Source organism: Odontesthes bonariensis, chromosome 8 (genome assembly GCF_027942865.1).
Source record: "Odontesthes bonariensis isolate fOdoBon6 chromosome 8, fOdoBon6.hap1, whole genome shotgun sequence".
Lineage (NCBI taxonomy): Eukaryota > Metazoa > Chordata > Actinopteri > Atheriniformes > Atherinopsidae > Odontesthes > Odontesthes bonariensis.
The window spans coordinates 18,577,375-18,590,296 of NC_134513.1; the positions used below are offsets into that span (position 1 = coordinate 18,577,375).

The 12,922-nt window shown below is 39.5% G+C and overlaps 1 protein-coding gene across 1 annotated transcript; it reads left to right on the top strand.

Moving 5' to 3' along the window:
* Positions 1-348: 348 nt before the first annotated feature.
* LOC142385941 (L-rhamnose-binding lectin CSL3-like) lies at positions 349-6,039 on the top strand. Its single transcript, XM_075472616.1, has 6 exons — positions 349-475; positions 602-673; positions 1,731-1,851; positions 1,952-2,055; positions 3,063-3,166; positions 4,885-6,039. Exons 1-6 carry the CDS (start codon positions 349-351, stop codon positions 5,260-5,262), a joined length of 906 nt encoding a protein of 301 aa, XP_075328731.1. The 3' UTR covers positions 5,263-6,039.
* Positions 6,040-12,922: the final 6,883 nt, after the last annotated feature.

The window sequence follows — 12,922 nt, forward strand, 5'->3', positions numbered from 1 at the left end:
TAAACAAAGCTAAACTTCCATACTTTAGATTATTTCAAATGGTGATTGCTTATTTTGATAGCAGCTTTTTCACCTCTTCATTCTCCACCCAGTTTCCCGAGGTTGTCACTAATGGGTTCATTTAAAGTCTACAATTTGTATTAAGACCAGACTTTTATCTTGATCTGAAATTTTTACTTATTTACACATTATTACAAATTACATTGCATGATATTCTATGTCATTTACATTAATTACATATTAAGAGTAAATCACATTTTGAAAAACATGCAAATTCACATAGTATCACATGAGAAATGCCATATCCAACCTTGGGTCAGGTGATAACTGGGCTGAGGCTGCTGGTGTATGAACTTCCTGGATCATAACAGAGTTACTAACATTAGCTTCATCTCTGATACAATAGTACCTGAGAGCCGGTCTGGAAAAGTCCACACTGTGGCATGTGAGGGATCTGTGGCACAACTGAAGTGTGGTAAGAGTCTTTGTTATTGTGTGTAAAGTGCTTTAACTGATAGTAAGCACGATTAACAAGACAATACATTACCTGTAATATCTGAGATGTTGCTTTGTTTTTTTTTCCCCTCTCCAATTTTGTCAGTCCAAGGACGGGTTATATCTGTCCAAAGTGCTGTATATGGGCGTCGTGATAAGACCACATGTGCCACTGGGCGACCTGCCTCCCAGATCCAAAATGTGCGCTGCTCAAGCCAATCAAAAAGAGTCGCTGAAAGGTATAGATACCTTTTTTTTTCTTTGATAGTAACTTTTTGTCATTTGAGACTCATACTTTTCATTCTTCAGTTCACATTCAAGCCTATATTTCCATCCATAGCTGTAATGGGAAAAGCAGCTGTTCCATCAATGTGAGAAACTCCGTGTTTGGAGACCCCTGTCGTGGCACTTACAAGTACCTGGAGCTGGCTTACACATGTCAATGTAAGTGGCTCAAAGACCATTTGGAGCTGTATTACTTCTGACTATATTACAAAGTATACAATATGGAATAGAAAAAGCCACGTGGGCATATAGCACTACGCCCACATAGCTTTGTGATGCCTTGTGGTACTTGCTCATACTTCCATATCATAGAAAGTGAACAACAAAAGTTTAAACAAAGCTAAACTTCCATACTTTAGATTCTTCCTAATGGTGTTTGTTTGTTTTGATAGCAGCTTTTTCACCTCTTCATTCTCCACCCAGTTTCCCGAGGTTGTCACTAATAGGTTCATTTAAAGTCTACACTTTGTATTAAGACCATACTTTTATCTTGAACTAAAATTTTCACTTATTTACACATTATTACAAATTACATTGCATGATATTCTATGTCATTTACATTAATTACATATTAAGAGTGAATCACATTTTGAAAAACATGCACATTCACCTAATATCACATGAGAAATGCCATATCCAACCTTGGGTCAGGTGATAACTGGGCTGAGGCTGCTGGTGTATGAACTTCCTGGATCATAACAGAGTTACTAACATTAGCTTCATCTCTGATACAATAGTACCTGAGAGCCGGTCTGGAAAAGGCCACACTGTGGCATGTGAGGGATCTGTGGCACAACTGAAGTGTGGTAAGAGTCTTTGTTATTGTGTGTAAAGTGCTTTAACTGATAGTTAGCACGATTAACAAGACAATCCATTACCTGTAATATCTGAGATGTTGCTTTGTTTTTTTCCCCTCTCCAACTCGTCCACTTTGTCAGTCCAAGGACGGGTTATATCTGTCCAAAGTGCTGTATATGGGCGTCGTGATAAGACCACATGTGCCACTGGGCGACCTGCCTCCCAGATCCAAAATGTGCGCTGCTCAAGCCAATCAAAAAGAGTCGCTGAAAGGTATAGATACCTTTTTTTCCTTTGATGGTAACTTTTTGTCATTTGAGACTCATACTTTTAATTCTTCAGTTCACATTCAAGCCTATATTTCCATCCATAGCTGTAATGGGAAAAGCAGCTGTTCCATCAATGTGAGAAACTCCGTGTTTGGAGACCCCTGTCCTGGCACTTACAAGTACCTGGAGCTGGCTTACACATGTCAATGTAAGTGGCTCAAAGACCATTTGGAGCTGTATTACTTCTGACTATATTACAAAGTATACAATATGGAATAGAAAAAGCCACGTGGGCATATAGCACTACGCCCACATAGCTTTGTGATGCCTTGTGGTACTTGCTCATACTTCCATATCATATAAAGTGAACAACAAAAGTTTAAACAAAGCTAAACTTCCATACTTTAGATTCTTCCTAATGGTGATTGTTTATTTTGATAGCAGCTTTTTCACCTCTTCATTCTCCACCCAGTTTCCCGAGGTTGTCACTAATAGGTTTATTTAAAGTCTACACTTTGTGTTAAGACCATACTTTTATCTTGAACTGAAATTTTCACTTATTTACACATTATTACAAATTACATTGCATGATATTCTATGTCATTTACATTAATTACATATTAAGAGTAAATCACATTTTGAAAAACATGCACATTCACCTAGTATCACATGAGAAATGCCATATCCAACCTTGGGTCAGGTGATAACTGGGCTGAGGCTGCTGGTGTATGAACTTCCTGGATCATAACAGAGTTACTAACATTAGCTTCATCTCTCATACAATAGTACCTGAGAGCCGGTCTGGAAAAGTCCACACTGTGGCATGTGAGGGATCTGTGGCACAACTGAAGTGTGGTAAGAGTCTTTGTTATTGTGTGTAAAGTGCTTTAACTGATAGTAAGCACGATTAACAAGACAATACATTACCTGTAATATCTGAGATGTTGCTTTGTTTTTTTTCCCCTCTCCAACTCGTCCACTTTGTCAGCCCAAGGACGGGTTATATCTGTCCAAAGTGCTCTATATGGACGTCGTGATAAGACCACATGTGCCACTGGGCGACCTGCCTCCCAGATCCAAAATGTGCACTGCTCAAGCCAATCAACAAAAGTCGCTGAAAGGTATAGATACCTTTCTTTTCTTTGATGGTAACTTTTTGTCATTTGAGACTTTTCATTCTTCAGTTCACATTCAAGCCTATATTTCCATCCACAGCTGTGATGGGAAAAGCAGCTGTTCCATCAATGTGTCAAACTCTGTGTTTGGAGACCCCTGTCCTGGCACTTACAAGTACCTGGAGCTGGCTTACACATGTCAATGTAAGTGGCTCAAAGACCATTTGGAGCTGTATTACTTCTGACTATATTACAAAGTATACAATATGGAATGCACAAAGCTAACAGTTAGAGCCTCTAGCTTCTTTCACACATGCATGCGTCTTCTTTAACCTGCCGCTGCTTCGCTGTAATTCACACATGGCAAAGAGAGACTGAACATCTGAAAGCTGGCTTAAACCCACATAAGGCAGGATTGTTTTACCTCTGTTACTACCTCCCACAGATGCGTAACAGCAGTGTATTGACCTCGACCCCTCGTTCCACCTCTGTACTTTCACACAATATGAAAGTATAGAGGTACAGAGCAACATTTGAAACATTTTCAGGCGAGAAAGTAATCGTTTAGATCCCCAACGTGTTGAAAATCTGACAAAATACCGGCTATTTACAATTTTGTTCCCACGAATTCGGCGCTACTAAAGCTAGCCGCAGTGAGCAACGCACTTCCAATTATTTTCACAAAACAATATACCTGTGGCCTTTTATCATAGGGAAAGCCATTATGATACAATTGGTGCTTTTGTTTTGAAAAAAGGAAGTGAACCTACCCTCGTTGTAGCTAGCTTGAAACTGCCGTTTTGACAGGAAATGACGATCTGTGACGTCACGTTACGTTGCATTTTGGGTAGTTTGAGTATGAGTAGTAACACAGATTCTATAATAGTACAGATACGCCACTCACGGTGCATTTCCGGTTTCCAACGAGGCGATTTTGGTTGCAGTTCCACCCTTTTTCCACGTGGGGCGCTCAATTTTGGAGACCAGAATGAATTGAGTCCTATGGAGCTATACGCCCTTTCGTGCCCTTATCTTAAGATATAATTTTTTCTCTAGTAATTCGAATGTTGTTTTCGAAAGAGGATGTTTAGAAAATACCCATGGCTGAGTTTTAGATTTTTAGAGCCACTCATTAGCTTAAAAAAAGGATTTGAAGTGTATATGGCGTCATACATAGCTTACGACCGGAGATGCCGCTTTACGGCAACAATCCTGCTTGTTGTTGGTCTCAAAGGCAGCAGGGTTTTCAAGGAAGAGCTGTAGTAAGAGAGAATGTGTGGTAACATCACAGATTCTTAGGCTGTGGTAACATAAGCGGAAAAAGTCCATCTTAATTCTGTTGTCGCTTGGTATGGAGCCAGCCGTCAAGCGGTGCCTCTGGTCGTAATTCTGGTCGAGCGCTGTCATTAGCACAATGCTAGCGCGTGGTGGACAACAAGAAGCCAACCTGTTAGAAATCAAAGGGATATATGTACTCGTTCAGTAGATTTTTGACTTGAAACCCATGTTGAGCTCTCAGAAACTACATTCAAATCTGAGCGCTCTTCAGGAGACTTAGGTGAAACTGACCATTTGTAGCATCTAGCTCCATAGGGCCCCATTCATTCTGGTCTCCACCGACGCCCCCAGTGGAATTCTGGTGGAACTGCAGCCAAAAAGCCGGTACAATGGGGCTTAATAGAGAGTGGCAAGGCTGTTCGTTATAATGGCTGTGGTAGTAACCTCATGATGCTTACCCAACATTTCGGCGAATCTAATATGCATCCGGGAACTTCTCGCCAACTCAAATTCGCCTACTAACTCAAAAAGTTAGTATGAGTAGTGGGAGTAGTAGGAGAAGTATGCGGTTTCGAACAAATCCTATGGGAAACATGGCAAAACTAAAAACTAAACAGGAACTTAAAACTTAACAAAACTAACAGCCATTATCCAATTCCAGTCCAGTTCAACTCAGTTCAACTCAGTTCAAGTTAATTCATAAAATGCATAAAATGTGCCTTGTGTGTGTTTATAAGCAAGTGCAAAATGCCTTTGTGTTAAAAATGCTTTGCAGACAAAAAATGGTGGAATCTAGGCATTGTAAAAAAAAAATGTATAAAAAGTGTGGACCATTTTACTATTTACACCAAAGCCTTTATTCACTCACACTGACCTGTATCCACAGATGTAATGGAAGAAAGTTTTGTAATATCAGAGCAAGAAACTCAGTGTTCGGAGACCCCTGTGTCGGTACCTATAAGTACCTGCGAGTGGTTGCTCAACTGCCCTCTTGGGCTGTTTCACTCTTGGTTAAATCATAAGAACAAGTGTAAAGTCATGAGTGCTGAATTGAAAAGAGGCTTCCATAGTGTGAGGGACCAAGCTTAAGTAAGGACAAAGGTATTCAAAAAATGAGGAACAATTTCAATTTAATAGTTCAAAATAGAATAAATCCAAAAAAATCAAATATGAATGACAATTTAATCATACAAAAAACAAATTTGGGCCCAACTAAAATGAGGACAACTAATTGAACACTAACAACACAACCAAAAACTGACCTCCAAACAAAGAACCAAAGGCTGCTTAAATAGGGACGGAGTAACCTAAATCTGCCACATGAGGGAGCATAATAAAAGAGAATAAAAGATTAGCTACAGCAAGATATAAAACAAATAAAGCAAAACTAACTTTAACTTAGCACAAATAATAAGTGAATGTTAAAGGGACAAAATTAAGGAACTAAGGCCAAATTTAACAAATAAAGCCCCCCCCCTCAGTCTTTTAGAAAGAGTGGTATGTTCCAGGCTTCCTCCTCCAGCTGATCTGAATTTGCAGCACCTCAAAGCAGAAGAATAAGTGCAAGTAAATCACTCAAAAAATGATCTAAAATGCAAATATAGAATAAATAAATACTAACACGATGTGGTGGTGGTAAGAGCATCCACCACACATAGAAAAGCTTAAGAGTGGACCCAGAGTTTGGATGTTTTAAAATCTTAAGAAAGTAAAAACCTTTTTTGCAGGGCCATAACATTAAGTGCCATTATCTCCTTAAGATGATCCATTGGTAGAAATATATATGTATAATATGATATAGAACTGGTTAAATTAGGGAATGTTCCATTTTCATTACCTGAAAATAAGCATTGTATTGCCAAAGGAACAAAAAATCTCTTTATCCACCTCTTAACCATGTTGCACCACCATCTTCTTGAAGTCACCCAGATGGACAAACTAAACACTGGCTTTACTTTGGACCACTCACATGTTTTATAGCTTTTGCATAATTCCTAGATTATTAGAAGAGGAGGGTTAGGTTGGACATATTCAGTTGGTTACAATCAAAAATTTATACTCCAATATGTCACAAAGTCGTACATAATGAAACTTTAATTCTATTGTCTAATACTTGTGTTTTTTTTTTTTTTGCAGGTCTTGTGACTGGTTAAAATCACTGACAATATCAAAAGACGTGGTGGATGAAATACATTTTAATCAGTAATCGACAAACCAAGGGCAATTCTACATGCACAATGTGTCCGATAATATGTGGAAAATGTATCTATCTATTTGAGTGTTGACTATCTCATCTGTTGACCTATCTCTCGTGTCGACAGACATGTCCACATAATGAAGAGTAAGGTCCTGCAGTTTTAATAATCTGTTTAGTGCCCTCAGTGATTTAATGACTCTTTGATTTCCTGTTTTTATTGACTGCAATTTCATTTCTTTAATTATTTTGCATGTTTAATTTAGTTAAATTCAACTGTACCTCTTTGATTTCATTCTGCAACACTAATAAAGTTCACTTGCATTTACTCCTCGACTGGTCTAACAAGGATTACACAGGATTTATGTTGTAAAACAGGTTTGATAGCGTGTGACTTTATCTGTCATATCTGTTGTATAGGTTTGTTTGTCCAAGGTGGCTTCTCTTCATGAAGCTGCTAATGACATATATATTGTGTTGGACTAATATATATATATATATATTAGGGCTGGGCGAGTTAACTCGTTATTATCGCTTTAACTTGTTAGTTATTTAACGCCGATAAATATTTTATCGCGCATTAATGCAGTTTTGTTTTTGGGTAAGGCTATTTGCACCCCTGGTACAATCAGCACTGTATGCTGATTGTACCCTGGTGCAAATAGAAGTGAATGCTATTCGTACCCCGGTGCACTCAGCAATGTGTTCTATTGATACCCCGTCTGGTGCAATTAGAAGTGTATGCTATTTGTACCCCGGTACTTTTTTTTCCAGGAGCACTCGTGCACATAAATTTAAAAAAAATGCCTCTCTTCCTCTACACATATTTGTTCTTGATCGCGAAATTGGAAACATTTCTCAAAACATGGACTTTCTATCCAAACGTGAGGTGATCAATAAAGGGATACCAATGCCGGAGGCCAAAGGTATATGCTTCAAGCAACAGGGCATAAGATATTTCGATCTACTACTCGCATTCAAATTGAACCCAAGGATGATTATGAAAAACTAAACTGAAATGGCAGCTAAAGTTTTATTTCATGGTTGATTTGGTTATATAGCTAATAATCATAACGAAAAATGGGAGAGGTGATTTAGCATGAAATGACAGCTAGTTGAACCACTGTCTCCCGAATGGAGGATTACGTTGCTATCCATTAGGCCAGAGATGTCCTCAGCTAAGAGTTAAGAAAGACATCTATATTTCAATTTAAAAAGATATTAGTGCCATCAGAATTCTTCGCTTTCTGATGAAGAAAAAACGAATGTGCGCAATGGCCTTTGTGCTCACGAGCACATCAGTGGTGTGAATAGTGTAAGGCTATTGTACCAGGGGTGCTAATAGACATTCAGAATAATGTATGCTATTTATAGCAAAGTGTGCTATTTACACCCTGGTGCACTAGCTAATTGTTGCAATCAAAACGTCCGTTTGAGAAGTGAATTGTTTTTCAAATTGCGCGCCTTCTCTACAGAGACGTTGGTATGCGCACTATCACTTCCAAAACGCATCGGGCTAGAATTGAACCCGGGACTCCTGCACCTTTATCCGAATCGCTTACCACTACGCTAGTTGATCCTATAACATATATGTGGTGTGCAGGTAACTTTATAGTTAATATAGCTGAACGTCATGATCGCGAAATTTCTAAAAACTAACAAACTGACGGTTTTAATGTGTTCACTGAACATCGATTATTAAAATAAAACACAATGTTTCCATCTAGTTTTTAATTGGAACAGATATTAGTGCCGAAACCTTGCAGTATTCTTCACTTTCTGATGACGAAAAAAACGGATTATGCAAGCCAGCAGCTTTTATTTTGGTGTTACGTCAGGGGGTGTGAATAGCTCAGCTGTGTGGCCAAGGCTATTTGTACCAGGGGTGCAAAGAGACACTCCGTTTTTTTTTTTAATATATAATTTTTTGGGGCTTTTGTGCCTTTTAATGGATAGGAAAGTTTAGAGAGAAAGGAAGCAGGGGGCAGAGACAGGGGGAACGACACGCAGCACAGGGCTGTCCGATGCAAGACTCGAACCGGGGCCAACTGCAGCGAGGACTATAGCCTCTTGTACAGTGGAGCAAGAGTTCTACATACAAATGCTGATGTTAAACGAATGTTTCTTCAGACTGGACTCTCACCAACTGGACCACTTGTCGTCATTTCAGTTGTGTCCCCTCCCCATCACAGTCTCCAGCATTGATTATTTTAAGTATTATTTGGGGGCTTTTTATGCCTTTAATGATAGGACAGTGTGAGAGAGACAGGAAGCAGGGGGCAGAGAGATGGGGAAGACACGCAGCAAAGGGCCGCTTGGTGCGGGAGTCGAACCGGGGCCCGCTGCATTGAGGACTGTAGCCTCTGTACATGGGGCGGCTGCTTAACCCACTACGCCACCGACTGCCCCCAATCAAACCATTTCGATTGTGGCCTCATTCATATTTAAGTTAGTATACACTAGCTACCTGATAAAAGAAAGTCAGTTTATTGTTGTATTGGGTGACAGTGGCTCGTGGTTAACAAATTATCCCGTGATGAACGAAACCCTATCAGATGAATCTTCAACCCAGAACTGAGGGAAGGAGCGAAGAGGTCCATCACATTCTTTAACCCTAGATGCTTAGGGTCTACCACGGCTCAGCATGTGTTGGACTAAACACGACCCAGGAGTTGGAAGCATTCTTACACCTCTGCACTGCAGAGTGGGAAATCATCTTTCCAAGGCGAGGCCTCTTTCACAGTGCTCATGATTGTTAGGTTGATGTAAGAAGTCTTAACACACACAATCATACGTTGCTGACATAGATTATGTTTTCTGTTGTGTGCAACCATTCATACACAGCACGCTCAGCAAAGTGGGTGTTTAAAACAGCTGATGGTTTAAAATGTGACTGCTCTGTTAAAGTGAGGCACTTTTTATGGATTAATGGAAAAGTGTGGGCTTCAGATGGCCCGAGCACAGCTGTAAATGAACATATTTAAGATTTGATTTATTGTCATGCATACACACAAAAGTTGTCCTCCGCTTTTAACCCATCCAGATTGGCACCTGTGGACGCACTCATAGAGAGTACGGTGCCTTGCTCAAGAGCAACTCAGCTGTGACAAGGAGGTGGAACTGACACCCCTCCAGCTATCAGTTCCACCAATGTTTTTGAGTGGTGAGAGTGGGAATCGATCTGCCAACCTTCCAGTCATTGCACGACTGACTCTAACCACTGAGCCACGGCTGCCCTTTTCTTTTGTTTAACGGTCAACAAACATCTTCTTTAAGGTAGCAGATCTGGCCGCATGGTGTTTGTCACTGTATACAGGACAACAAATGTTACAACAAACTTTTTATTTTTCATTTTCATTTTCTACAATTAAATAAAGACAAAACTGAGATCATTCTGTTTGGTAGCAAAGAGAAGAGGGTCAGCGTTGGTAAATATCTTGAGACTCAGGCCTAATCACTGACCAAGTTGGTAACCTCGGAGTGTTGATAGACTCAGATCTGACTTTCAGCAGCCACATCAAAGCTGTCACCAAGGCAGCTTTTTACCATCTCAGAAACATCAACAGAATTAAAGGTTTCCTCTCCCAAAAAGACCAGGAGAAACTCATCCATGCATTCATCTCCAGTAGACTCCATTACTGTAACGCTCTTTTAACTGGACTTCCCAAAAAGAGCATTAAACATCTGCAGCTCATCCAGAACGCTGCTGCTAGAGTTTAAACCCGGACTAAGAGATCTGAACACATCACACCAGTTTTAAAATCTTTACACTGGCTTCCAGTCAGTCACAGAATAGATTTTAAAAGCCTGCTGATGGTTTACAAATCCCAGAACGGTTTAGGCCCAAAATACATCTGTGATATGTTCAGAGAATATAAACCCAGCAGAGCTCTTAGATCCAAGGACTCAGGTCAGCTTCAGAGTCCAGAGTCCAGACTAAACATGGAGAAGCAGCATTTAGCTGTTATGCTGCCAACAAGTGGAACAAACTGCCAGTGGAGATTAAACTTTCACCAGATGTAGACATTTTTAAATCCAGGTTAAAAACATTTCTATTCTCATGTGTCTATGCATGAAATCTGCACGATATCTTTCAACTTATCTTTACTGTTGCTTGTTTTTAAATTCATTTAAATCATTGTATTTGTTTTTCTTTATACCTCTCTTTATCTCCCTGCTGCAATGCTTTTATTTTATGTAAAACACTTTGAATTGTTTTGTACATGAAATGTGCTATACAAATAAATTTGATTTGATTTTGATTTGATTGGATTCTTTGTTTCAACTTCGTGTGAGTAGAGTAATATCTTTCCCAGATCATAGCATCAGGCAACACACTGAAAACAAAATGCTGTGTAGTCATTCATTGTCACACATGGTGTAAAATAGGTAAACAACTGGGAGTTCAAAAGAAAAAAAAAAATACAAGTCGTAATAGAAATACATTGCATTGTGGGTAAAGAAACAGCACTTCTTGCTAAAACAGTAAATTGACCACTTGATAGCAGCATATTATTTTCTATGTATTGTTGTAACACAGGAGGGCAGAAAACAGCTAAATCAAAAAGCAGATATCAGATTAAATAGCTGTTTGCAGTGGCATGGGTCATGTATGACTTTATTTACATTCAAATATCTACATAGAAATAGTTATTTTCAGGAACATTAATGTAGTTACAAATTAGCTTTAAACAGTGTGTCTGCAGATCCTTAACAGTTTCTGAAATTGATTCTTGCGAAAATTCAGACTTTAATTGTCACTGAAATTAAGTTTGAAGTCCAAAGTGTAGCAGATCCAGAGATTTTCATGGAAACATACGTGTTACACAATAGTTGCTTAAAATGGATCAGAAATGTGTTTTACTGAAATGTGGAGTAAGACTGTTAAAACAGTTCCTCTATTTTCATTTCACAATTTTTTAGGGCAGATTTAAAAGTCCCATTTCCATTTCCAATCCCGTGGGATTGACTCCATAAGGCGAGAAAAAGACCAAACACTTAATGTTGTCAATTGACCTACTGCAGTACATGAGCCTCCGACTGGCAACTGTTCTGCCCTTGTCACACGGAAATGTGTTTTCTTTTGATGCGAGGAATTTGCAGAGCTTGGGCCGTCAACTAAAAATGCAGAAGAATGACGAGAACGAGAAAAACTGGATTCATTTTGTGAAGAGTGAAGCCAAAATGCCGCACCACCACAGATGTGATGACACACTAGCTCAGGGAAACAGATTTATGCTCCGTGGGTTGAAGAGCCAAGTTGATAATCTTGTAATGCACTGTTACAGGACTGTAAGCGCACGTTTAACCCCATGAGAATGTAAGGTTAACTATTTAAGAATGTTGGCAACTTATTGATAGGCTTGTAAGGTGACTGAAATATAAAATGTTTGCAATGTGTGTTTTTAATATTGCTAATATTTTTTTCAATTTTGAGACCTTATTTTATTTACCTGGTGATTGTTTTAATCGTTCTTTGACTGAGTGGCTAACAAAGGTGTGACTAGAATGGCATGTGTGGGGGGGCAGTTAGCTCATCTGGGGGGGCAGAAAACAATACCTGAAAAAAAATTGGTGGAAAACCACTACTACAACTAGACACCAACTGGAGAGCAGTTTTGACGATTGTTCTGCCCCTTAAAGGTGGGGTAGGGGATCTTTTTCTGGAGCATTTTTTTTACATATTGCTTGAAATACTCTTCACACCCCCATTGCAACCAATTAATTAAAAGTTTTGACACAAATATGAAAAGTTTTAGTGGCCTCTAGAACGTACAATCTAGGAAAAACACTATCCAATCATACTGAACGGACCGTTAACGATGATTGGATTCTGATGCCGTCTATCAAACTGCAATCTGCTCCTCCCTCCCCCTCCTTCCCCCTGTGCGCGTACCCTGCTCCGTGAATGAATTACGTGTCCAGAAGCTTGGCAGGAAGCTAAACTAGAGCCAGCTTGGCTAGCACCTAGCATTATTAAACGTATAGTTAGCATATACTAAATACTAAATATGGCAACGATCGATGCTTGCTGTCAAAACAGCGCTCGTGCACCTTCGTGCTCGTGAACAAGCATTGCGCGTTCATGTCTCTAGAGGCGTGGCTTCGGGGGGAAAGTGAAGAAAAGGGTTGGGACTTTTCACCTGTGTATTTTCAAAATGCAGCTTCGCTGGACTCAAAATCCAGGATCTCCTACCCTACCTTTAACTCCTTCGCCATGTTGCAAATATGTCCTATTTTGGAGAGGTTTTTAGACCAGGACTTTAGGATGCAATAGCTTTTGTTTAACATGCTCCACATTCTCCATTGAGGGTTTAAATTCAAGTAGATACTTGGAGCAAGACATCCAGCCAACTCCAGCTTTTTATTACCTTCATTAAGTCTACATTTCAGATCATTATATACAACAAAAACATCCGAAAATGTGAAAATCGTCTTTTTTTTTTCAGCAGCAAGGGGTTAAGGTTACGGAGCGGGGGAAACACGAT